Raw genomic sequence first — 23,902 nt, forward strand, 5'->3', positions numbered from 1 at the left:
ACAAGCAGATGTTCCATTAGAGCCAAATGAGGAAATTACAGATCTAATGAGTAAAAATGTGAAGTGACATTTAAACATGATAAACAATGTTTTTAATAAGTATAACAGCATACAGCGTGAGAAAGAGGAGACGGAAATAGAAGTAGAGGGCTGTCCGTTCACACAGATCATTTAATCAGCACTTTTATTAATACACCTGTTTTCCACGCGGCGCTTATTAATTCCAAGTCTTCATAAACGTAAGCCCTGAGACATTTGATGAGTGTCTTATTAAAACATCCTTGAAAAGATGGGGTGGAAAAAAACGCATTATGGAAAGATGTGTGATAAGCAAATTAATGCAAAGTTCACTTCTATGCCTCTTCCGCAGTTTTGGTGTTCTCCTGACACTGATCCTTTCTGGAGTGCGTCTGGCTGAACAGATGGGTCTATAAATGGAGATCACTCTGCGAGACATCTCTTCATTTACGTGACAGCCATGCTTATTTGCTGTGCCAGCGTAGGAGGGATATATATAATATGCAGGACGGACAGAGTGGCAGCGGGTCATGACTACAGATAAAATCTGGCCAATCAAGCTAAAGCAAGTGCTTCTCTTCCTGCAGACTAATGGACCAATCAACATCCAGGCCATATGGAAAGTCTTCGACGTCGTCTCACTTTTAACTCTCCGACGTGTCGCGCTAGGCCCCTCACCTACACGCTCAGACACTCACAGATGCCACTTAAAGCTCTCTAAACATACCTAGCAGATGATTTCAATTCTGCTCCAGGCATGAAATGAATCACAGAACATCCTGCAATAGTAATTTCTCACTCTCACTGATTCATGTTTCACGCTTGCTCTTCGATGCGTGTGTCAATACTTTGGCAAAAGTAGAAAGCGGAATTAAAGAGCGTCTGAAGTGTACATCTGAGCTCGGTTTGCAACCTGTTATAAAAAAAGAAATGTGAGAGGAAGCAGCAGCTGACATTTGAGCCAATTTCCCAACAGCATTTGATTTCTCAAAGTAAATTGGCCTGACTTTGAAACCGCTGGTGCATTAATGTGTCAAGCTGCTCGGATGTGGCCACTTTGAGATTTGATAAGCATTTCCTTTGTCAGTATGACAAGGGTGAGTGTAATTTGGACATGTTAAACACAAATTACTGCGCCATGAGACACACAACTCAAAGAATAATGGCTGTTTTTATTCGGACTCTTCACCAAACGTGGACAGAAGAGGTGTCTTTCAAGCCCGGTGATTGACTGTAGGTGTGCAGACTGATGGCCTGCTCCCCCACAACTCTGATTTCTGTTGAACTGGATATGCTGGAGAAAATCGATGGAGGCTTATGTCACATTTGGACAAAAACCTCTTGATAATTCCCAAAACCTTTAGGAAAAGTTGGAAGGTTTTTGGAAGGTTTCAGTCCTGTAAAACTACTTAACAGTAACAGTCAAACATGGTGGTAGCGTGACAGTCTGGGCTTGCTCAGGTGCTTCAGGTGTAATTTATAGAACCACGATCTCTACCCGAAAGCCTGAAGGAGAACGTCTGGAAATCAGTTTGTGTCCTGACGTTTAAAGGATTTTGCAGTGGCCTAGTCAAAGTCCAGATTTAAATCAGTTTGCAATGTTCATTGATGATGCTTGAAAACCACGACAACTCTGTAAAAAAAAAAAAAAATAGAAAGAAAGAAAGGCCACCAGAGTGATGTGAAACATTTCCTAGTTATTGCACTAGGGCTGGGTGATATGACCCAAAATTCATATCTCGATATTTTTTAGCTGGATGGCGATATAAGATATATATCTCGATATTTTTTTAAAGCCATAAGGTAAGAACAAAAAGAGAGTTCTTAGTCAAAGCTGTGTCCCTGATGTCACACAGGCACTTTTATTAACATACAGCATAGATCTACATGAAAAAAACTACTCAAAAATAAATTATGAGCATTTATTAAATAATAAAGCTCCATAAATAAAAGAAAAGTATGTTGTTTTTGTGCATAACAAAGAGCTCACAATTGCGCAGTCAAAATGTAAACTAAAAGACGCTGAGCACAATAACAAAGACAGATTTCACAGCTGCTCTCTTTCCAAGTTCGTGACTGACAGCCTGGAGTTTGAAATCCGCTTCATAACCGTGTCTCTTAACAGGTTTATGGTCCTTATACACACACAATACGGTAATATTACGTTGAAGCACTGTACGTATCACTCCGCGAGGCTCCTCGGTAGCCGTAATGCTCCGATAATCCATCAAGCTGGTGCAGCTCTGTAGCTTACCAAAGTCGTACTAAAACATTTTTTGACAGATTGCTGAGCGCCGTGTTCCACATAAAATCGTTTCGCGGTCATCAAGCACAACCAGAATTCATACATAAGGCGCACTGCCGATTTTTGAGAAAATGAAAGGATTTCAGGCCGTGAATGGCGTTACCGTGGTTAGCTCGTTAGCGTGGTTAGCTCGTTAACACGTTGACGCCATCCAGCCCCACGCACGGGGCGATGCGCAGTAACTCATTTGCCGTGTCCATCTTGTCGCTGCTTGCAGGTGAAGCGATGGGGGAGGAGGGGGAGTTGTGTTCAGTGAAGGAGAGGCGAGGCCGAGTAACGTTGCGTAAAGACAAAAGCGGACAAAAGAGAGGCAAACTTGTGGCTCCACAACTATAATTATAACGTAACATAGACTATATCGATATAAAAGATATTGTCACATCTTATATCTCGTATAAAAATATATCGATATTTTTTAAAAAACTCGATATATCGCCCAGCCCTATATTGCACTTCCTGCTGCCAAGGATGACACAACCAGTTATTATGTTTTAGGGGCAACCATTTTTTCCACATAGGACCAGTTAGGTTTAGATAACTAGTTACCCTTAACTAATAAATGAAATCCAAAGATCAACAATTTTTCATTTACTTGGGTTATTACTGTCTAATATTAAAAATTGTTTGATGACCTGTACCTCCTGCCATCAGTCAGGAGGTACAGGAGCATCCACTCCCGCACTAGCAGATCCAGGCACAGTCTGTACCCACAAGCCATCAGGCTGCTGAACTGCTGAAATATTAGACAGTTTATTTTTCACAATTACTGCACACACAGTACATCTATATATCATCACCTCTACACTACAGATGCTACAGTATTTTTAGTAATCTGCATTTATTTACTCTGCTTATATAAAACACCCAGCACGCCCCTGCGGGCGGTTTATCCTTCAAGCTCGGGTCCTCTACCAGAGGCCTGGGAGCTTGAGGGTCCTGTGCAGTATCTTAGCTGTTCCCAGGACTGCGCTCTTCTGGACAGAGATCTCCGATGTTATTCCCGGGATCTGCTGGAGCCACTCGTCTAGCTTGGGAGTCACCGCACCTAGTGCTCCGATTACCACGGGGACCACCGTTACCTTCACCCTCCACATCCTCTCGAGCTCTTCTCTGAGCCCTTGGTATTTCTCCAGCTTCTCGTGTTCCTTCTTCCTGATATTGCTGTCATTCGGAACCGCTACATCGATCACTACGGCCGTCTTCTTCTGTTTGTCTACCACCACTATGTCCGGTTGGTTAGCCACCACCATTTTGTCCGTCTGTATCTGGAAGTCCCACAGGATCTTAGCTCGGTCATTCTCCACCACCCTTGGGGGCATCTCCCATTTTGACCTCGGGACTTCCAGGTTATACTCAGCACAGATGTTCCTGTACACTATGCCGGCCACTTGGTTATGGCGTTCCATGTATGCCTTGCCTGCTAGCATCTTGCACCCTGCTGTTATGTGCTGGATTGTCTCTGGGGCATCTTTACACAGCCTGCACCTGGGGTCTTGCCTGGTGTGATAGACCCCAGCCTCTATGGATCTTGTACTCAGAGCTTGTTCTTGTGCTGCCATGATTAGTGCCTCTGTGCTGTCTTTCAGTCCAGCTTTGTCCAGCCACTGGTAGGATTTCTGGATATCAGCCACCTCCTCTATCTGCCGGTGGTACATACCGTGCAGGGGCCTGTCCTTCCATGATGGTTCCTCGTCTCCCTCCTCTTTCTTGGGTTTCTGCTGCCTGAGGTATTCACTGAGCACTCGGTCAGTTGGGGTCATCTTCCCAATGTATTCTTGGATGTTTGTTGTCTCATCCTGGACTGTGGTGCTGACACTCACCAGTCCCCGGCACTCACCAGTCCCCTCCGCTTAGCGTACAGCCTCAGGGTGCTGGACTTGGGGTGAAACCCTCCATACATGGTAAGGAGCCGAGGTGCGTACTCCGCAGAAGTCCACAACATTCTGCAGAGTCAATCGCTACAGACCTGCAAACTTCGCGTGGCCTTCGCATTAGCTCAAGAACGGTGTGCAGAGAGTTTCACAGGATGGGTTTTCATAGCCAAGCAGATGAATCCAAGCCTTACATCACTAAGCACAATGCAAAGTGTCAGATGCAGTGTTGTAAAGGATGCTACCACTGGATTTTAGAGCAGTGGAGATGTGTTCTTTGGAGTGATGAATTTTTCCACTCAGGGGGTGACTCCTGTGTTTAAAGTGTGTAAAAGTCTATGGGAAAATGGCGGTGTTCCTGCTTGCTCTTTGACCCCAGTAAACGCTTATCAGATGAGTTTATGGTCTGAATTGCTAGTCACGATCAACATTTATTAATTACAACATGATGTTCACGTTGCAAATTATAGTCCTCATTAGAGTAAATAAGGACAATTAAGCAGGTTATGCTTTTGGGCGGGTATGCTGTGTGATAAGCGAGCTGCTTCTCTGTAAGTGTGCAGTGTCCCTCAGTGTGTCTCAGATCTGTTCTCCACCCCTCGCTTGTCATGTCCAGATTCAAGAGACCAAGGTGACCACAGCAAAAACAGACAGCTTGAGGCTTCACAGAACGTGATCAACTCGTAGGTGAAATCATTGTGGCTACATCCATTGTTTATCAGCACTAAGAAAATTTAGTTCTGACTTTTCCTAATCAACCTGGTTCCACAGACAAGGTATCTAAGTAACTGTTAAGCTACAACCAGTATTGATGAAGACGCAGATACTGACACCAAGAGTACACTTACAGAATAAAGCAGTGTTGATTTAGCTGCCTTAAACCATTGAAGACAGAGGAGTTTCTAGCAAGATTAATGGTCTGTCTTAGCATTTCCTGTCTAGACCAATAAAGCTATTTTTTGATCAATGGCTAAGTGCAAAACTAAGACAATTTCTTGGCAGCAACATGTTTTTTTCCCCAACTGAATTCATCACAACCTAACCTTATCTATTTAATAATAATAATAATGATAATAAACTATAATAGAAAGAATAAGAGCTCAGTTCTATAAAAACATACTGACACAGATAAGGTCAAAGTCTAAAACATGACATTTTACACCATCTCCAACTTAGTCCGCAGTCGCATTCTTTATGTTTTCTCCTGCATGTCATGCGACTTAACACTGGAACAGTTTAAACCTACTAATGTGAGAAAAAGGGAGTTAACTTTTAGCAAAACTGTAAGCAGATGTTCCCTTGGAAACAAGCCTTCTGTCTTTGTTTAAAGATGTCACTCGAATGGTTGCTTGCTACAGTTAACCATTAATTGCACATAAACGTTAGACATACCCACTATCAGGTCCCACTTGGTTTGTGAAATCACAAGCTCTGTTAGCTCTAAGGCGTCATCGATGAGAAACCAAGACACAAACCCAAAGTCTGTTTTTCACAGAAAGGAAAAAAATATAATTAAAAAAATGTTTGTTTGTCAGAATGAGGACTTTTATCCTATAAGACAGGGCAGAGTAGGTATTATGTTTAGATTGTTAAACCTGGACTGGAGGACACCGACTGTCACATATAATCCAATATTAATGTTGATCACGATTTTGGCTTCCCACAATTGAATTAAGCTGATCAAATGATATTGAAAAATGCATGCTCCACCAGCAGAATACATGGCAAAAGCAAATTAAGCGCTCCCCAAATCAGCAACTGACCACATTTCTGAATGTGCCAATCACAGCTGTTCCTTGAACTGTGCAGCGTGCGGTTTCCAGGATTCGTTAAAAGCCAGATATACAACAAAATTCAAATATCTGTCACAGCAGAAGGCAAACAGCTTATTTCTTTGAAGCTGATCATAAACCACTGTTTACAAATACTCTGGATCCAGCACAACTGATGTTAACGAAGAAGAAGGCAAAGACAGCTGTGTGTCTGTACTGCAAAGCAACACAACTGACTTATTTAACCACCTGAAAACCCTGAAACGATGCAGTGGTTACTAGTGTGAAACGCAGACAGCCATAAAAGCACAGCAGCACAGCAGTGCATCTATCTAACTCACAAAGTGCATTCAATTCGACCAAAGACATCTGTCCACTAAACACAGTGAGTAATGAAGACTTCAAGAAAATTGTCAATTTATTGGACAAAAGTGGGTTCTGGGTTCTGCAAAATGTCACACGAGGAAAAGAGATGGATCTCACTTGCTTCGAGCTTTATTCACATCCATCACGCACGTACAATAAATGGAGTGAAAGAGCTTATATCTTGCTTTAAGAGATGCACTTCCAGCAGATAAATTCATATTTGCCTGCAAAGATGTTTTATTTGCCCGGAATTTAGCATAAAGGCTTTAAATGTTGATTTAATTTTGTGTTCAAATTTGACAATTTTTCATTCAGATTTTTTATAAAAGAGCTGCAGTGAATTAGATAAATAAAAAGGGCCAACTTTGTTTTGCTTCAAAGATGTGTATATGAATAGGTATATGGATGTAAAGGCAGGGTTATTATTTACATTTTGTCACTAAAATCAATGAATAACTATTGTAAATAATTGCGATGTTATTGATTAAAATAAATGAGAATCATTTTGGCCATAATTGTGCAGCCCTGCTGTCGCCAATTTGCTTTTTCTTTTTTCTTTGGGTTGGGAGCATCAGTCCTAATCGTCTCCCTGACTTTCCGTTAACTCACCAGTTCAGTTAACTTGCTTTGTCAGGTAAACGTGACCGAGCTGGTGTTTTTTGAACAGTTATTTAAAAAATAATTGTTGGCATTTTTTTAGTCTATGTGGATGACTTCAGAAATCAAAAACAATTTGAATTCAAGTAGCAATTCTCAAAGATAAGCTAAGCTATGCTAAGCTACACTAAACTAAGCTAAGCTAAGCTAATCTAAGATATACATTATTTTATTCATTCCTATGTTGCAGGAGCCAAAACATACAAAATAACTTGGCTAACTATAATAAATAAAATTCACAAAAAAGTAAATCTGTCAATAAATAAAACTACTGTATAGATATTATTTGTTTTAATATAATAAAATCTAAATGATTTAAATTTGGTTTCATAATTTAATCTATTTAAAATCCCCAAATCAATGTCAACAAATCAGTATTTAACAGTTATTTTAGTTTGGTTTCAATATTCAGGCTTTCTAATCAACAAACCAATACATATTTTTATACATATTGTATATTATCTGTGTTCTGCACATACAGACACAACAGGAGCCCAGCTGGCATTTTGACTTGGCAGCAGTTTGCCGGGTGCATTTTGTTCATGGAGTGCCATCTCCCCTCACTGATTATAATACACACAAAGGACTGAATACTGCTTCCCCAGGAATCCAGCCACCAGCAGGTTCTGTATTGTTTCCCCCTCTCTGGATATCTTTTGTGAGGGGAAAAAACATATATTACAATAAAGGGAAATCTAATTTTAGCATAAAACATTTGCATAACATTGCCTCATCTTAGACCTTTTAAAGGCATGTAACCTTTTGGACTGTGCTCAGTAAAAACAGAAGCTGAAATACTGACTGTCCATCACTGTGTTACAGAAAGGTGGAAGGTGGCTATAATGATTGTTAAAGAGTAAAAAATGCATATTGATTTTACATGCATGTGAAGTCCAGCATTGTCTGTTCTTTTTTTGCAACAAAGCAAAGACGCAGAAGCGACAGCATCAAACCCGCCACACCCAAAGCTCTTTAATGCCTCCCTCGGGATTTAAACACCTCCTCAAACATTTGCATGGCTTCTAAAGCCGATAGAGATAAATACTCAAGGTCTTTAAAAGATGGCGCTTAATGCAAGAGGGAGCAGCGTCGGGACGTCGGGACGTCAGCACATCTTGCGACGCCTCGTGAGAGGACACTTGATTGAGCGCATCTGCTGCGAGTGGCCTAACAAACTTGATTTCTTCCTGCTGGTGACAAATTGAAATGGCGTGTTTTGCAGGCTGCTCTCCGCGCCTGACACGGCCCACTTACACACTCATCAGCAAGACCTGCCCCACTCTGCGCTCTCAGCTGCTTTGTTCCAGCTGATGTCATCTAAACCTCGTCCCTGCAGGGTTGTCTGGGGTAGATAAGACATTCCCTCCCTCTCCACTGGTCTCCCACAAAAAAAAAAACACACACACATACAAAAAAAACGGGGCTGCTGCTATGAAGATGGATTGCCCAGCTGGTGACACTAGTTCCCTTTCTGCTGAAGCCACTGTGGAGCACTAACGCAATTAAAGCAATTAATCTTCAACAAAAGGGGTTCACGGCTACCTCTCATGATTTTGCATGTTTCTGTATAGGTGTGTAACATAAAGGGGTGGGGTGGGGTGTGTGTGTAAAAGGAAGCAGCATAGCAGTCGTGCTTATCACACAACTGATGTGTGATATCAGGATGCGATCGGCTTTCATCAAAGTCGCATCATTTTCACAACAAGCAGCACGATAAGAATAAATACTGTAGTCGACCTACAGGCAGAGAGGCTATAAGCGCGCAGCCGCTTAAAAAGGCAACTTCTCCGACGACTGCCACAGCAGATGCTTAACATTTTATACTGTGTGCCCTGTAACGCAGAAGTGTGTGGTTACGTGTGCGCGTGTGTTGCAGTCACAGATGAGAGTCTGGTGTGTGTTGTCATGCTCCACAAACAGTTACTCTACTTCCTAGTTGTCTTTAAAGTCTGCTATCGTGGCAAAAAAAATTACAATCTAAAAAGATTCCTTTTAATGTAATACAGCTGGGACTGTCTCAATTTTAATTTCAAATCTGTGCTTCTTTTCCGTTTCATTCTGGAACAGCGGCACAGGTGGTCTCAGCCAAATATCATTTATTTAGTGCGAGTAAAAGCATTAAAACACATTAGCGAGCATCAAACAGACTTTCAAACTACCAGAACAAAGACAGCGTTAAAGAAATCCATCTACTAAATGTCCATTAGTCTAATACTCGCTGCTGCACTGAAGAACTAAAGTAAATCTATCTTTCTGCTGCAGCTTCGCCCACAACAAACTTCTAATTTCAATTATTCAGGAGTTGTTGTGTGATTATATTTGAATGATTCAAATCTCGAGTCATTTGTTATTTATCTCAGCAGTTGGTCACCGAGTGAGTGCAGTCGGCAGTAAGTGAGAAGAGTGAAGGGCAAGTGCGTGCAGTGATGGAACTTCAGGGAAACAAAGAATCGCAAAGCATCTATTTAACTTTGAGCTCTGCCGCTTTATTCGTCGCTTCATTCGCAGCAGCGTCGATTCATGTCAAACAATCCAAAGTATGATTTCCAAACAACAGGATCAAAGTGTGCTGTGAGGTTGAAGTTTGTTATGGAAGTGGCACAGGGCAAGTGAAGGGCACCAGCAGCGAAACCACTATGCAAATTCCCCGCCACTTTGTTTGACAAGCAACAACACTGCTTTGTATATATGCAAAGCCTGGCAAGACACTCTGCACACAGCCCTGCTGTCAGAGCCGGGTCATGCTAGAACGGTGACACCCAATGGGCGACCCCTGTCTCCGAGCGAGGTTACTGGGCCAGACTTCACGCTGGACTCAGACAGACGTGCACAAGACCGACAGAGTTACCACGTGTGGCACGCGTGACATTTCAGGGGTCAAACGTGGCTGGACTCTGAGATCGTTCCTCATTGCTCAGAAACCCGACAGAACTCGAATGATTTGATTTCTGGAGCCGTTCTCGTCCCGCTGAGGTGAAAAGTACTTGATTAGCACGTTGAAATTTACTCAGCAGCCGGTCTGTTCGGCCGCCACTAAAAAGCTGGAGATAAAACACGGCAAACCCCATTAACCATTACTCAGCTCAGCTTCAAGCTGTTTTTATTCTTAGCCACATCTGAGGAGTGCATCAAAATCTCTCCAAGCCTCAGAGATTGAAGCGTTGTGGTGCACACTGACACTGTTCTTTTGAATTCCTAAAAAAACAAATAAATCAGTTTCTTTTGTGATTTCAGGCCTAGACAGACATACAAAACATGCGCTAATTTAAAACTACGTTACAGTATGCAAGCCAAACGGTATACTCATTCATCCTCATGACAGGTCTGATAAAGCACAGTATAGTGGTCACTTTAAGGTTTCCTGCATCTTTAGTTGGTCAGTGCTGTGATTGATTTGTCAACATATCTTTGATGTTTTACATATATAAATGCAAGCAGGAGAACTAGGTCATCAGTGATGATCTTACCTTTATCCCTAACTCTAACCCTTTGCTACCAGAATAAGTAATTTTCGGTTTTCTTTTAAGGTGTTCTCCAAGTCTTGGCAGTCATCAGTGATGGTGGCCAAACAGTTTACAAGTGCACATATAGGAAGTGGCTATCAGTGACGAGACAATCAGAAATCATGAAATATCAACAGATTTCTGTGGCTAATCACAAAGACGGGAAAAACTATGTTATTGACACATAGTGGGCAGGTACTGTTAAAGTAATCTTACTGTTGAGTTAATTAGATTTGAAGTTTAGAGTTCTGTCTGAATCAGGTGATGCTGCGTGTTTACCTTACAAATATATAAATATAAAGTGCCCGAGGTGACTGTTGTGATTAGGCGGTGTATGAATAAAATTGAATTGAATCGAACTTTATGGTTATTGGTTAAATAGTACACAGGAAGTTGCCTTTGCCAAGTCAAACAGGCATTTAAAATGTGCTAATGCGCCAGTGATTTACATTTTCTGTTATTAAAATGTGTGCATCTCGTCATTCACGGCAACCAGCTGCACAACACACTGCTGTTGGAGGCTTTTACAGCGATATGCTTAAATGAGAACCAGATGAGAGGTGTGGAAGGGGGCGAGTGTTGTTTAGACGTGTCTGTCTTTGTGTCTCAGAGCAATAAGAGCACATGCAAAAAGCACAGCAGTTCTCATGTTGTGGTAAAAGCAAATATTGCGCTACCTGTCGGTCTCTCGCAGTGGTTCGCTGCCCTTCCGCCAAGAGATCACACCCCAAGGAGACATCTTGGGCTTGCACTCGACGAGCGCGTCTCCTCCTACCTTCACCAGCGTCTGGCTCCGCAGTTGATTGTGAGAAAAATCTGGGGCAACAGCTGAGACAAGAGCAGCATGTTAAAGCCAGTATTTGTAAAAGCCTCACACTTTCTTCTCCTTCCTACAATTTATCTCTGATCGTTTATTTCATTTTAAATGTGGGGCTCAACAGTTTTTCACCATTACATTACAAATACATTGAATTATTGCTGCGGGTAAATCAATGACAGTGGATTACAGATCTTTATAATGCGAATAATTAGTAATCAGAACGCTGAATAGTAATGCCCACAGCTGATGGGTTGAAGAGATTGATAACAGGCTTGCATGTGCTGTCTGATCACTCTCATAACAACTCGCCTGCGCTAAAACTCGCTTTAAAAAAATCGTGTGCTGTCCGATAACCTCCCCGACATCCTCTTTTTTTCTCCCCATTGACCAGTAAAATCAGGTGTATTGAGCCCGAGCCCAATCGGCTACACAATCAGGATGAGACGCGCCGGAGGTTGAATGGTGAATGAGGGCGGCTGCCGACAAAGAGCGAAGAGTGACGGGCTTGACAGCGCAGATGGGCGAGGCTGGTGAACAAAGCAGCTCCGAGCATACATCACTGTCAGCAGGACGCATTCATCTTATAATTAATGCTTTTCAATTAGTGGCCAATAAGAGGGAGGCCAGAGGTCATCTGAAGAGGGAGCAAACTTGAAAACAAACACTCTTGCGCACACATCTCAAGCAGGGATGCGCACATGCCAGAGTGGGTGTGTGCATCCCTGCACACTCTGTAAACCGGGGCGGGGTCTTACCTATAACTCGCAGCTCTGCATTGGAGTAGACCTCCCCGTGCTTATTGCCGGCCACACACTGATACATGCCGGTGTCAGTCAGGGTCAGGCGACTGATTGACAACACCCCGCTGGCGACCTGTATGCGTTCCTACGGACAAACAGACATGTGCCTTTAATATGCTTTACTCCCATGGCTCATCTACATAAAAACAGGCAGCCAGCGGCCCAGTGAATTATGGTCTGGAAGTGACAGACGTGGCTATAAATCTAGGTTTTCATCACTAATGGAGGCAAAGGCTTGGGTGGATGGAGGCAGGCTAGCGGAAAATGACCCTAATCAATCTACATGTTTATGAGAGTGAAATAAAACCATGCTCTATTTATATCTCTGACTGCACCACAGGGCCCGTTTCCCCTTCAGCAGAAAGAGGGGATAAGAGGGGAAGGAGTATCGAGACATCTGAGGTATACAGCGCTGTGAAAATTGCTTTCCAGATAGGTATGCCCTGTACATACTAAGTGCTGTGTACATGGTCACGCTGTACCACCGCTTCATCTGTTTGGACTATTTGCCCGCCTACGGGGGGAAAATCTTGCTCGTCACTGAGCCATCAAATTAAAATCTATTTAAGGACGGCTAGGCCCGATGAACTAAAAACTCGGCTGGATCAGTGAATCAGTCGGACATTTAATCCCCAGTATACATTTATCTCCCTGAACTCGAGTTTTCGCACCGCTCCTTCACTACAGTATTAAATCCTTGAGCAGTTTTCATACATCTCTATGCAGCTGTGTCAGGTTTTTCGCCTCCCCCGTGTCCCTACGTCTGCTGCGTTCTCCTCCGGCTTCACCCATAATGTCATCAGAGCCTATTTCCATAGGGTTTTTTTTTTTTTTTTTTGGAGCGGCCTGTGCTCCAGTTGCCGGGGATTAAGGTACTGTGACATGAAAAGAGAGACCGTCCTCGTCGAAAGATCACAAACTAATCCTGTGTTTGAGCAGGTTGCGCCTGAATTTCCATACCGCTCAGGCACCTCCGGATGTGCAGGGGCGAACATCCCTGCTGGCGAAGGAGGCGAATGCTGGCGTGTATCAGTCTGTGCATGGAAAGCATTCCCATTTATGGCAGCTATTAATTAACCATGACATTCCTCTCAAATCAGCAGTTTTTCATGCAGGGACCTGGGGGGGACCATCTGTACGCCTTATGCTGAATGAAAATGATTGGCAATGTCATTTGCCAACAACTCTGGTGTGATTTACGTGATAAAACAAACAAACAAAACAAAACAAAAACTCAAAAAATATGAATAAATTGAAAAAGTGAGCTTTTCTGGGGGGGGGGTTAGGATTACTATTACTAGTCTTTGTAAGAATGACGCAAAATGCCTGTAACACTTGCACAGGCTACATTTCATATGATATTATCACAACTTCAATCTACTCATTTGCATTCCAGAACAAAAGGGTGGGGGGTCTTTCATTCTCTTATACTCTAATCTTTCAAGTTTGATCTTTGTTGACCAGAGATGAGCAGTAGCGCGTTACTTGTTCAACTGATCGCTGCGGCACACCTGCACCAGGGCAAACCTCCGCCTACCCCACTCCTGCTTTACAGGTGAAAATAGAGCAACAGGACCGCTAGTCTTTGATTTTATTTATTTTCTGCTGTGTTTTACCTGCATCTATTTGAAAGACAAAAAATATTTATTTTATGTGCTGGAATGTGCAGAAAATAGGTTTAAATGTTAAACAAATTTCTTCCAGTCAGTGAATGTTGCATATAATTAAATTTTTGCTTGATGCATAAAAAAAAAGAAGATTAAAACTAATAAAACAAGTTTTAAAAAGAGACTTTTCCATTTGATTACATTTTGTATGATGGATTATGCAGAAAAAGTAGAATTGGGCTGAAAGATCTATCACTTTATCACCTATTCAGGTTGTAAATCGTGTTTTTTAAAAGTAACTAAGTAATTAATTAATTTTGAAAATAAGTAATCAGTAAAGTAACAGGATTACTTTTTTGGGAAGTAATCAGTAATTAGTTACTGATTACTTTTTTCAAGTAACTTGACCAACACTGTTGTTGACTAAGAAAAAGGGTTCAAACAAAAAGAAATTATTAGTGCTCACTGGAGGAGAAATGTTAAAGATATCTGCTCATTCTACTCATAGATGTTTGATTAATTTAATGTGCCTGAGCAGGACAGAAGTAGCAGACGTGAACTAAGCTCAACAGTGGCTTTATAATAACAAGAACAAAACTTGAGGCGAAGCCTGTTTGCTCCACTTGAGCTTGAACGAACATGGAAAACAAGGAATTTCAACCATCTCTCTGATCCTTTTTAAGTATTAAACCACACTTAAAGCAACATTATTTGAAGCCTTTTGGATAAGAGTCCCTAAGAGAGCAGGGAAACCTAAATTCAAGTGCAGAGCAGTAAGCTATGAGTACGGTGGTCCTTTAAATGGACTAAATCCTGTTTCACGGTGGAGTTTCCTTTTAATTGCAGCGCTACTTAATCCTGCAGCCATTGTCAATAAAGCAGCAGAGAGTGAGGTCCTTCAGATGAAAATGCCACAAGAAAAGAAACATAGCTTTTCTGACACAGGTAATAAAAGCAATCCTGAGAAAAACTGAACACAAAAGCTTGTTCGCTGTGGGTCCATAACAAAAAATCTCAAAAATATGTAAAAACTCATTAAAGCGTCGCTACAGAACTCAGCAATGACGTCCTCTTTTTCAACGGCTCTGGTTCCAGGAATGAATTTCGCACTTATTTGTCCACGGATGTTTCAGAAAATTATACACAAATGATGCTGGAGATTATGTGGAGACTGGGACGCCAATCATTCTCATGTGTTTTGGAAGTGTGAAAATATCAAACCTTACTGGGAAAGCATTGCAGTAACAATGAAGAAAGTGCTGGGGTATGACGTCCCGTGTGAGGCACGAGTAATATATTTTGGAATATGGGAAAATGTAAGAAAGGAGGACCATTACTTGTTTAAAATTATGTTGTTGTCAAGCAAAAAGGTAATAACAAAAAACAGGCTGAAAAGTGACCCTTTAAAATTGGAAGAATGGACTGATATATATAATGGAGAAAATGACCTACACTTTGAGACTGAAATCTGACAAACACCGAAAACAGTGGACAAAATGGATAGCCTATAAGACTCAGCCCCATAAGGCAGGGACCTCTCCTCGTTGTTTATTTTATTTTTAATTTTTTTTTTTTTCTCTTCCACAGATTAAGTGTCCTTTATTCCTTTTACTTTGTTTCTTTTGTGCTCCTTTTCATATTTTTGTTTGCATGTACTATAAATTTGGAAAAAGTACAAAATAAAAAGTTATAAAAAAATTCTTTCAACTTTTATAATGCAAATTTACAGTACTGTGCAAATGTTTTAGGCAGGTGTAGAAAAATGCTGTCAGCAAAAAACGCTTTCACAAATATAAATGATTGTTTATTGGCCCCGAATGTATTCTGCAGCAGGACAACGACCCCAAACACACAGCCAAAGCGCAAAGAAGAACTGGAAGTACTGGAAGTGATGGTACGGCCCCCACGGAGCCCTAATGTCAACATCATCGAGTGCGTCTGGGATTACATGAAGAGACAGAAGGCTGTGAGGAAGCCTACTTAGTTCTTCAAGATGTTTGGAACAACCTACCAGCCGAGGTCCTTCAAAAACTGTGTGCAAGTGTACCAAGAAGAAGGCAAAGGGTGGTCACACCAAATACTGTTTTTATTTTTTATCTTTTGTTCATTCACTGCATTTTGTTGATTGATGAAAATCAATTATTAACACTTCCATTTGTGAAAGCATTCTTTGTTTACAGCATTTTTTCTCACCTGCCTAGAACCTTTGCACAGTACTGTGTTGTCCAAGGAGGTATAATTAAGTCCAGTGTCCAACATTCATGGAGAAAAGGGATTCATGAGAAGAGTAACAATTTAACTATAAACCTGCTGAAATCCAAAGAAATAATATAGAATGTTCTGGATAAAGTTTTTTTCTTTAAACAAAAACACATGAAGTACAGTCCTGCTATGACTCTGATGATAAATGAAGGTAAAAAAACCCAATACTAGTCTGTTTTTGGAAGGTTAATGACATCATTATCTGCCACTCCACAGCCGCCTACAAAACTATGATTATGCTAGTCTTTAGTTTTTAGGAGAGGGTAAGTTTGCTTTTTTAAATAAAAGTCAAGTGCTGAGTTGAGAAAAGGACCACCTAAGGTATGAGGAAGACTCCAGAAACTGTTCCTACTTCATCCAAGAACGTGCTAATGCTAAAGCTGGAGAGGGCTAGAATGGCAGCTGAATGATTGTTTGTGTGTATTAAAACAGGGGCACAGCACTGCAGTACACTGAAAGCATGTGAGCTTAGTGGACGGTCCATATGTCATCATTTAACAAGTAAATGTAGCGCACATATAATTGACTATTTGACCCCTCCAGGAACCGACATAGTCAAAAAATGACTTTTACGTTGCTCTTTTTTATGCTCAAAGTTCATCAGAAGTTACTTTCAGTGAACTGCTCAGTCAGAAGAGCCGCAATTGATTCATCGTTAATAAATAACAACAAACGGCGGCTCCTCTCCCCACCGCTTCTTACATCACTGACCTTTCCCTCTTCCACTCATTAAGCCACTGCGGTTAATGGTGGCATTTCAAACAATGCAACACCTTTGCTGATTAATCCATTCACCCATGCGTTTGGAATGTATCCATTAATTATGTGTATGTTAAGAAGAATTGTGCAGCACAAACATCAGTGCCATCACTCTAACCTTTAATCATGCACTTACTGCCCCGTATCCAGAGGGTGATGAACTGTGCGTGTAGTTTTTCCTCTGTTTTTGAAGCGATCTTTAGAAATTTAATCTATAACCCAAATTCTTAAAAAGTAAGCACACTGTGTAAAATGTGCAAATCTCACAAATCTGTTTTATTGACAGTGGAATATAAAATATAAATCAAATGTTTAGCATTTTAATTAAAAAATAAGGTCATATTAGTGACATCGTGTTTATCACTGTGTAGCTTCCCCTCTTCCTGTAGCAACAGTTCGCACACATCTAACAACTGAGGAGACTAGTTGCTGGACTTTTGAGGCAGAAATGTTTTCCTGCACTTGTCTTTTATAGGAGTCTAGCTGCTCGGCAGCCTCGTGTCGTCTTTGTTTCTTTAGTTTTTTCATGTTTTCAGTTAGTGAAAGGTCTGGACGGCAGGCCACTTCGGCACACAGATCCTTCTACTTTGCTTTCTGAATAGATGGAGTATGTAGTTTAGCATCGTCTTGCCGAATTATGCAAGGCCTCTGCTGAAAAACACATCATGTGGATTTGAGCATATGTTGCCTTTTCAGTTGTGCAAGTTGCCAATTCCAAAAACACGGATGCACCCATACCATCAGAGATGCTTTTGAACTCTTCTTTAGTCCAGAGGATGTGGCGTCCACGTTTCCAGAAATGTTCTCTTTGATTTGTCCCACCACGGAACAGTTTTCCACTTTTCTTGTGTTCAAACCGTGTTTCCTAGCTTCATTCCTGGATTCAGTAAGTTTAGAGAAAGAGAAGACTGCAACATTCCTGATTTTGTAGCGTCTTTTTTGCTTGATAGAGCAGATTAACCTGCATTCGAGGATGGCACTGTAAACTGTGGTCACAGACAGTGATTTCTGGAAGTGTTTCGGAGTCTGTGCGGTGATCTCCATGCCAGGATCGTGCATGTTTTTGATGCAACGCCACGGGAGAAGATTATGGGCCTTGAATATTGAGTTTCTGCTTTGTACCTTGTTCTCCAGACTCTCACAATCTTTTGATGATATTATGTACTGTAAATAATAAGATATTCAAACAGTTTTACAATTTTGCAGATTGCTGAACCTCTGCTCATCTTTACTTGAGCAAAAAACTCTGTCTATGCCCAATAATATTATCAAGCCTTAGTTGCTCATTGTGAACAAAATATGGGTTTATTTACATTTGTTGGAATTGTCATTGCACCTCCAGTAAACAGAGAAAGAAGCAGTAAGGTCACAGGGAGTCAAACGGGATCAATCAAATGCTTTGTTGTTTACTATTTTTAAGAAACTGCCAAATAAGAAAAACAATAACATGATTACTCTCACACACCGAAAACACAAGAGCCTTACCTCATAAGAGGTGCTGATAAAAGCGTTTGCCATTGGCTAAACAGGTTGTTGATTACTCTCCCCTGATGGCAAGCCAAATCAGTTTTTTTATATGAAAAAGCCTGTGCTGTGTGGAGTACTGCCTCCAGTAATAACAACACACAGAGTTCATTTCAACCACATGTATAACATTCAAGTACTGATCGATATCCTCTGGTGTGTTTGGCGCCTTTCTTGCATAATGAAGCAAATTAACATAATGCCTGTTTATTTATCAGGTGCACGCTGTGCCTGAATGTCCAATCGTTATTTTCCAAACAACCTGACTAAATGATCTGATATCATAATCCAACATAAATAACAAATACAGGGGATCATATTTTTGCAAATGCCAACAGCAGAGTTCAGTTAAAGTTAGGTGTGGAAGTAGGCTGGTCCTAATAGACTCATCTCTCATCACCGGACTCATAATGGGGACTCGGAGGGGGGCGGTGAGCTAAAATGAAAGTAGGATATACAATGTTTGTATAGAGGATCTTGTATTTTTCTTCTTTGGTGGCACAGGATTAATAACCGCGCTCGGCGTGGAGAGATTTAGCAGAAGATTAGGGTGGCTCTTACATCACTGTACTTGGCCTGCTTACAGTTTCGTCTCTCAGCACAGCAGACACAGTTTAATTCCTTTGAAATAAATGCTGTTTTGCAGAAGTGAGTAACATAAACTGAACAGGAGGCACTGTGTTGTAATGAAGAAGAATATAATGCAAGGTAATTAGTCAGTAAAGCTTGAACAAGCAGCGCAATAAAGCTCTGAAAGTACAGTACATGGCTGCTCCAATCCTTCATTCGGCAGCGCGGAGTGTGTAAGAAACATCTGTCGCGAAGCTGCCGAAGAAGGTCTAGCCCTTTTCTTCAGTTCTAAAACCACGCGGGTCGCCGGGAGCTCTCACCTCGGTAGACTCCAGGTTTTCCCCGTTCTTCATCCACCTGTATGAAGGCTTGGGCTTCCCGGTGGCTTTGCACTCCCACGCCAGCGAGTCGTCGATGAGCTTCTGGACATCTTGGGGCGTCTCGATGAGGTGAGGAGGAGCTGGAAAGAGCGGAAATACGAGGCAATTAGAGTGAACACTTTTTTTTCAATTCACAAATCTGATGTTCTCAAAACACCTCATACATGCAGCAAAACACTATGGTTAACCCACAAAAGTACCGTGCACAAAAGATGTCATATCAGTGCTTAAGTTGGTGCTACCGAAATAAAACGTTTCTTTCAGACAGCGTGATCCAAAGCCGTCAACATGTTTGGATGTTTTGTGGATTCCTGAAGTGTTACACTTATCTTGTCATTTCCTTGTCACTGACAGTGAATGCCTGCTGATGAGGAAATTTACACAGTACCTGAAATAAACATGCATGTGTAGTACTACACTTTCACTGGACTGGTCTTCTATAGGACTTTCCTATAGAAGTACTCAAAGCACTGTACACAACATGTCTCATTCACACAAGCACCTATTTTTCTGCATTTAAGTGCATGCTATTGCACCTAACATTCACACACATTCATGCTCCAAAGAACCAGGGGCAACTCAGCGTTCAGTATCTTGTCCAAGGATGCTGTGGCATACAGACTCGAGAAGACAGGGATTGAACCACCAACCTTCTGATTAGTCTGACATTTAGTCAAATACACTCATCAGCCTCACACCCTTCTTCCAACACAACAGGGGAAGAACTACAGTAGACAACCATCATACCATCCATCCTCTTTTCTCCTCTGCATCTTCTATATCCATGACCCACACATAAGGGCGTGGGAGATTTTCACAATTAGAAGCATTATTACAAGTGCAGTGATTTACACAATTAAATAATGCAAGCATAATGAGCAGAACTCTTTAAGTTTATCTGTTTTGATTGCGCAGACACATACAACCAATCTTTGTCCAAAGTGCAGACAGCCGCACTTTGTTATTTGCCCTAATTTTCTAACACATTTGTAAATGCTAAGAACGAATGAGAAATGATCTTTCTAATGTGCAGAAGTAAACTCTTGAAGGACGTCATATTCTAACGACTGAAAATTGAACTGTAATATATGGAGGCAAGAAAAGGTTGCACTCTCTCTCTGCTGTTTGGGGGCATAATGCAGCTTTCGAGGAAGACTGCAGACCCTTTAACCCAGTTGTTATTTGCATTATTTATACTGGAACTGTGTAATAGACTGCAGAACATCAATCACAAAGTGCAGTGAATGACAGTGCTCATCATTTTAAAACTGAATAATGAATCAGTTCAGTCATTTATTATAAAAACAAATAGAACATGCATTTATGTCAGAAACCAAAGGTTGTTAATAAGCTGTTAAATCCAGTAAAAGGAGTGGTTTAGTAGTGTAGTTGTTGTGTGCTTTTATTCAATTCTAGTTACAAATTTTCTTCCCACTTGTAGCAACACTTGTATTTTGAATTTCACACGATCCTGTGAATAAGAAAGATTTCACAGGACTCTAAGCAGTCCTGTGAAAAACTAACATCCTCGTCATTCTGCAGCGTGCAGAAGCACATTTATCAGCACTAACATGAAGTAATCCTTTACTTTATCAGTCTCTCACATATTTGCACTTTTGGCTCGTCTTTACAAAGTTGCTTCAGCTCATCGAGGTTTGTGGGCATTCACATATGCACGGCTCTCTTAAGGTCCAAACGCAAAGTTTCAATCAGGCTTTTCACAGAACTGCACAGGGTCTTATGAAAACCTTCTGCCCAGTAGACCACCAGATATAGTCAGACCAACCTGCCTGGCACCAACAAGCACACCATGTTCACTCAAAAAAATCTCCTTTCTTCCATCTCTACATGCCATAATGCAGTGAGCTGCTGCCATGTGACCGACTCATCAATGAGTACTTGAACAGCTGTACCCAATGAAGTGGCCAGTGAGCATGTGCATTATATATGCGTGTACATATATATATATACACACACAGATTTGTATATGTGCATACATTTGAGGTGTAGTGACGTGAGTGTCATGGGCCTGGGTCTGTGAGCCGGCGTTTTGTGTTTTTGAATTATTAATAGTCTTTCATGTCGTTGTTATTTAGTTTCTAGTCTCTTGATCTCTGTCTCCGTACTTCCCCTTTGTTCCTTGTGTCACATCTAGTCAAGTTATGGTTTCATGTCTGTGCTTTTCACTGTCTCGTGTTTCCTGTTTTACTTTGACAGTCTCCTGCGCTATGTCAGGCTTTTCTAGTTTTGCTTCTCCCGGTCTCGTTGCGTGTGATTTCTCCCAGTTGTGTGCGTCTCCTCCTGTGTCTCATTCCCTCGTTAACCCTCTGTGTATTTAAGCCTTTTGTCTTCCTCTGTTCGTCGCCGGATCAACTGTGTATCCCCCGCTGCATTTCTCCATGTTCCAGGTTCATTGTTCCTTGTCTCAGGTTTTTGTATTCGGTCTTTAATTTCCTTATATTTGTTTTAAGGTTTTTCCCAGTTTTGTCATTCTCTCCTTTGCCTCGCTGTAATAAAGGCTCGCTTTCACTTTAAGTCTCTCACCGTCTGTGTCTGCACTTGGGTCCACACTCTCTCTCCACACGTCTGCATTAATTAACCAACAAGTGAATGATAACATTTGTCTTCATTGAAGTGCAGTAACAAACCCTGAATTACGCATCTACTGCCTTTGACTGGAGCTAAAAAAAATGTAAAAAGATCACTGAACTCCTTTTATGCTTTCTTTTACTTTCCAAGTGTTCTTATATCTGAACAAAAAGGATGAAAACCAGATCCATATTCATTAGGGTGGGCACCGGCACCATAAAAACGCTCCATTCAATACAGTCTCGGTAAATAATGGTATAATTATACGGAGGGAGAATTGATTCTTGCTGTGTCATGCAAGTAACTCAGGGCTGGTTAATGACTAAGCTGGTAAAGAGGTACATAAAACTAGATCTTTAAAGCTCTCCCTGTGTGTAATGTTCTGTACGTTCCTCTTGATATGTAGGTCCAGCCACTATCATCCTATATCACACAAGGCCAGTAGCAGGACAAGAGGAATAGCTGACCACACTTTTCCATTCCACAGATCTCACCTAATGTCACCGTCAAGGACTGACCTTTTCACTTACAGTACAAATCCTGCTCTAATTGGCTTCGCTATATAGTATTTTGCCTTCAAGTAAAGCGTGATACACAGGAGAACACGGAGAAATTCAGTGGCTGCAAATCCCACTATCTGTGCATTACACATTCAGCATGTAGTCAAAGTGTGCGCGCGTGGGCCCGTGTGTGTGTTGGGAAAGAGAGAGACAAAAAAGTCTGATAAAAAGAGGTAGATGAGGCAACCAGAGGGGGTATTTGTGTAGTTTTGTTTAGCTATGCTGGAGTCTTGCACTGATACGACATCAAAATCCGGCCAGTATGAAAGAGCGATTTGTGTTTGTGGATCATGTGCCGCTAAAATCATGTACGAAGTTGGTTGAGATCATTAACATCTAACTCGTATGGAGCCATTGTTGTTGTTGTCAGTGCAGCTGAGGGGGGAAAAGTGATGAATTTCTTTTAAACTAAAAGCTGCTGGAAGATGAATCTTCAGTTATTTATCCTGCCACAGAGAAGACACGTTATTCTCAAATAGGTCCGGGGCAAAATATCGATTCGCTAACGTTTTGATTCGTCTTGCGATACATTATCACAACAGTGAGGCCAAATGTCAGTGATTTAAAGAAAAAATGTGAAGTTGCTTTAAATTTAAGCTTGGACAACAGGGCTAATTATGTGAAGGAACACACAAACATACACACTCTGAGCTGTCCGTTGTTTAAACTCTATATTTAATTGTAAAGCAGTAAAACAATTCAAATATTAAATTTCCAAAAAAAACACTGCTTTCTGAATGTATATGTTCACTTTTATTTTGAAGCCACTAACACATTTCAAAGAAACTGGGCAGATTTACCGCTGAGCTCTGCTAACTCAACAGATTCCAACGTTCCTTTGTGCACTCTATCATAGTCTAAGGAGCTTGCAAAGAAAAGCGTCTGGACTTCTGTAAGTTGCTTGAAGACATTTCACCTCTCATCCGAGAAGCGTCTTCAGGTCTAAGGTCAAATGGTGGAGAGTCCCAGATTTAAGCCCAATGGGAGTGTCCTGCAAGAAGGACATGGACCCCCTGTTGTTACTCTATATAGCCAGGGTTTGAAAATGGGTGTAGGTCACAATCAGGCCATGTCCACGCTAATATGTTTTTGTTTGAAAACGCATCTTTTTCTCTCCGTTTTGGCCTTCTGTCCACACTGAGACGGCGTTTTTGGTCAAGGAACACGGAGCTTTTTGAAAATGTTCTCCAAAGGCGATGAAAAACGTCTTTTGAAAACGATGACGCATTTTACTTATATGATGCAGTCATGTGACCAATTCAACTAAGATGGCGGATGGCATTGTAGTCTTTATTCTTGCTCGCTTTTGCAACGTTGTACTCTTGTGTTACTCACAGCAACAACTCCATCTCATTGTCAGTCCATTTAAAAAAACCCGGTGCTTTTCCTCGACAGTTTGCTGCGACATTTTAAAGAGCCGGAAACTAAATAAACAGAAGACGGAAATGACGTAGGTCGAATCGTCTTACGTTTCACGCATTCGCTGTGCAGAACATAAGCGTTTTCAGTCGTTTCTTTTCGAAAACGACTGAAAACGAC

The 23,902-nt window shown here is 41.4% G+C and overlaps 1 protein-coding gene across 2 annotated transcripts in view; it reads right to left on the minus strand.

Annotated features, from left to right (window-relative positions):
* The window catches only part of cntn4 (contactin 4), a 191,602-nt gene that overhangs the window by 46,956 nt on the left and 120,744 nt on the right, over positions 1 to 23,902 (minus strand). For both annotated transcript variants that reach the window (XM_040002982.1, XM_040002981.1), the window contains exons 9-11: positions 19,155 to 19,294; positions 12,068 to 12,197; positions 11,170 to 11,320 (exon numbers count right to left, since the gene is read on the minus strand). In XM_040002982.1, coding sequence (XP_039858916.1) covers positions 11,170 to 11,320; positions 12,068 to 12,197; positions 19,155 to 19,294 — 421 coding nt within the window. The remainder of the gene's footprint in view (positions 1 to 11,169; positions 11,321 to 12,067; positions 12,198 to 19,154; positions 19,295 to 23,902) is intronic.

This window comes from Simochromis diagramma, unplaced genomic scaffold (genome assembly GCF_900408965.1).
Source record: "Simochromis diagramma unplaced genomic scaffold, fSimDia1.1 OVJJ01000646.1, whole genome shotgun sequence".
In the NCBI taxonomy this organism is placed as follows: Eukaryota; Metazoa; Chordata; class Actinopteri; order Cichliformes; family Cichlidae; genus Simochromis; species Simochromis diagramma.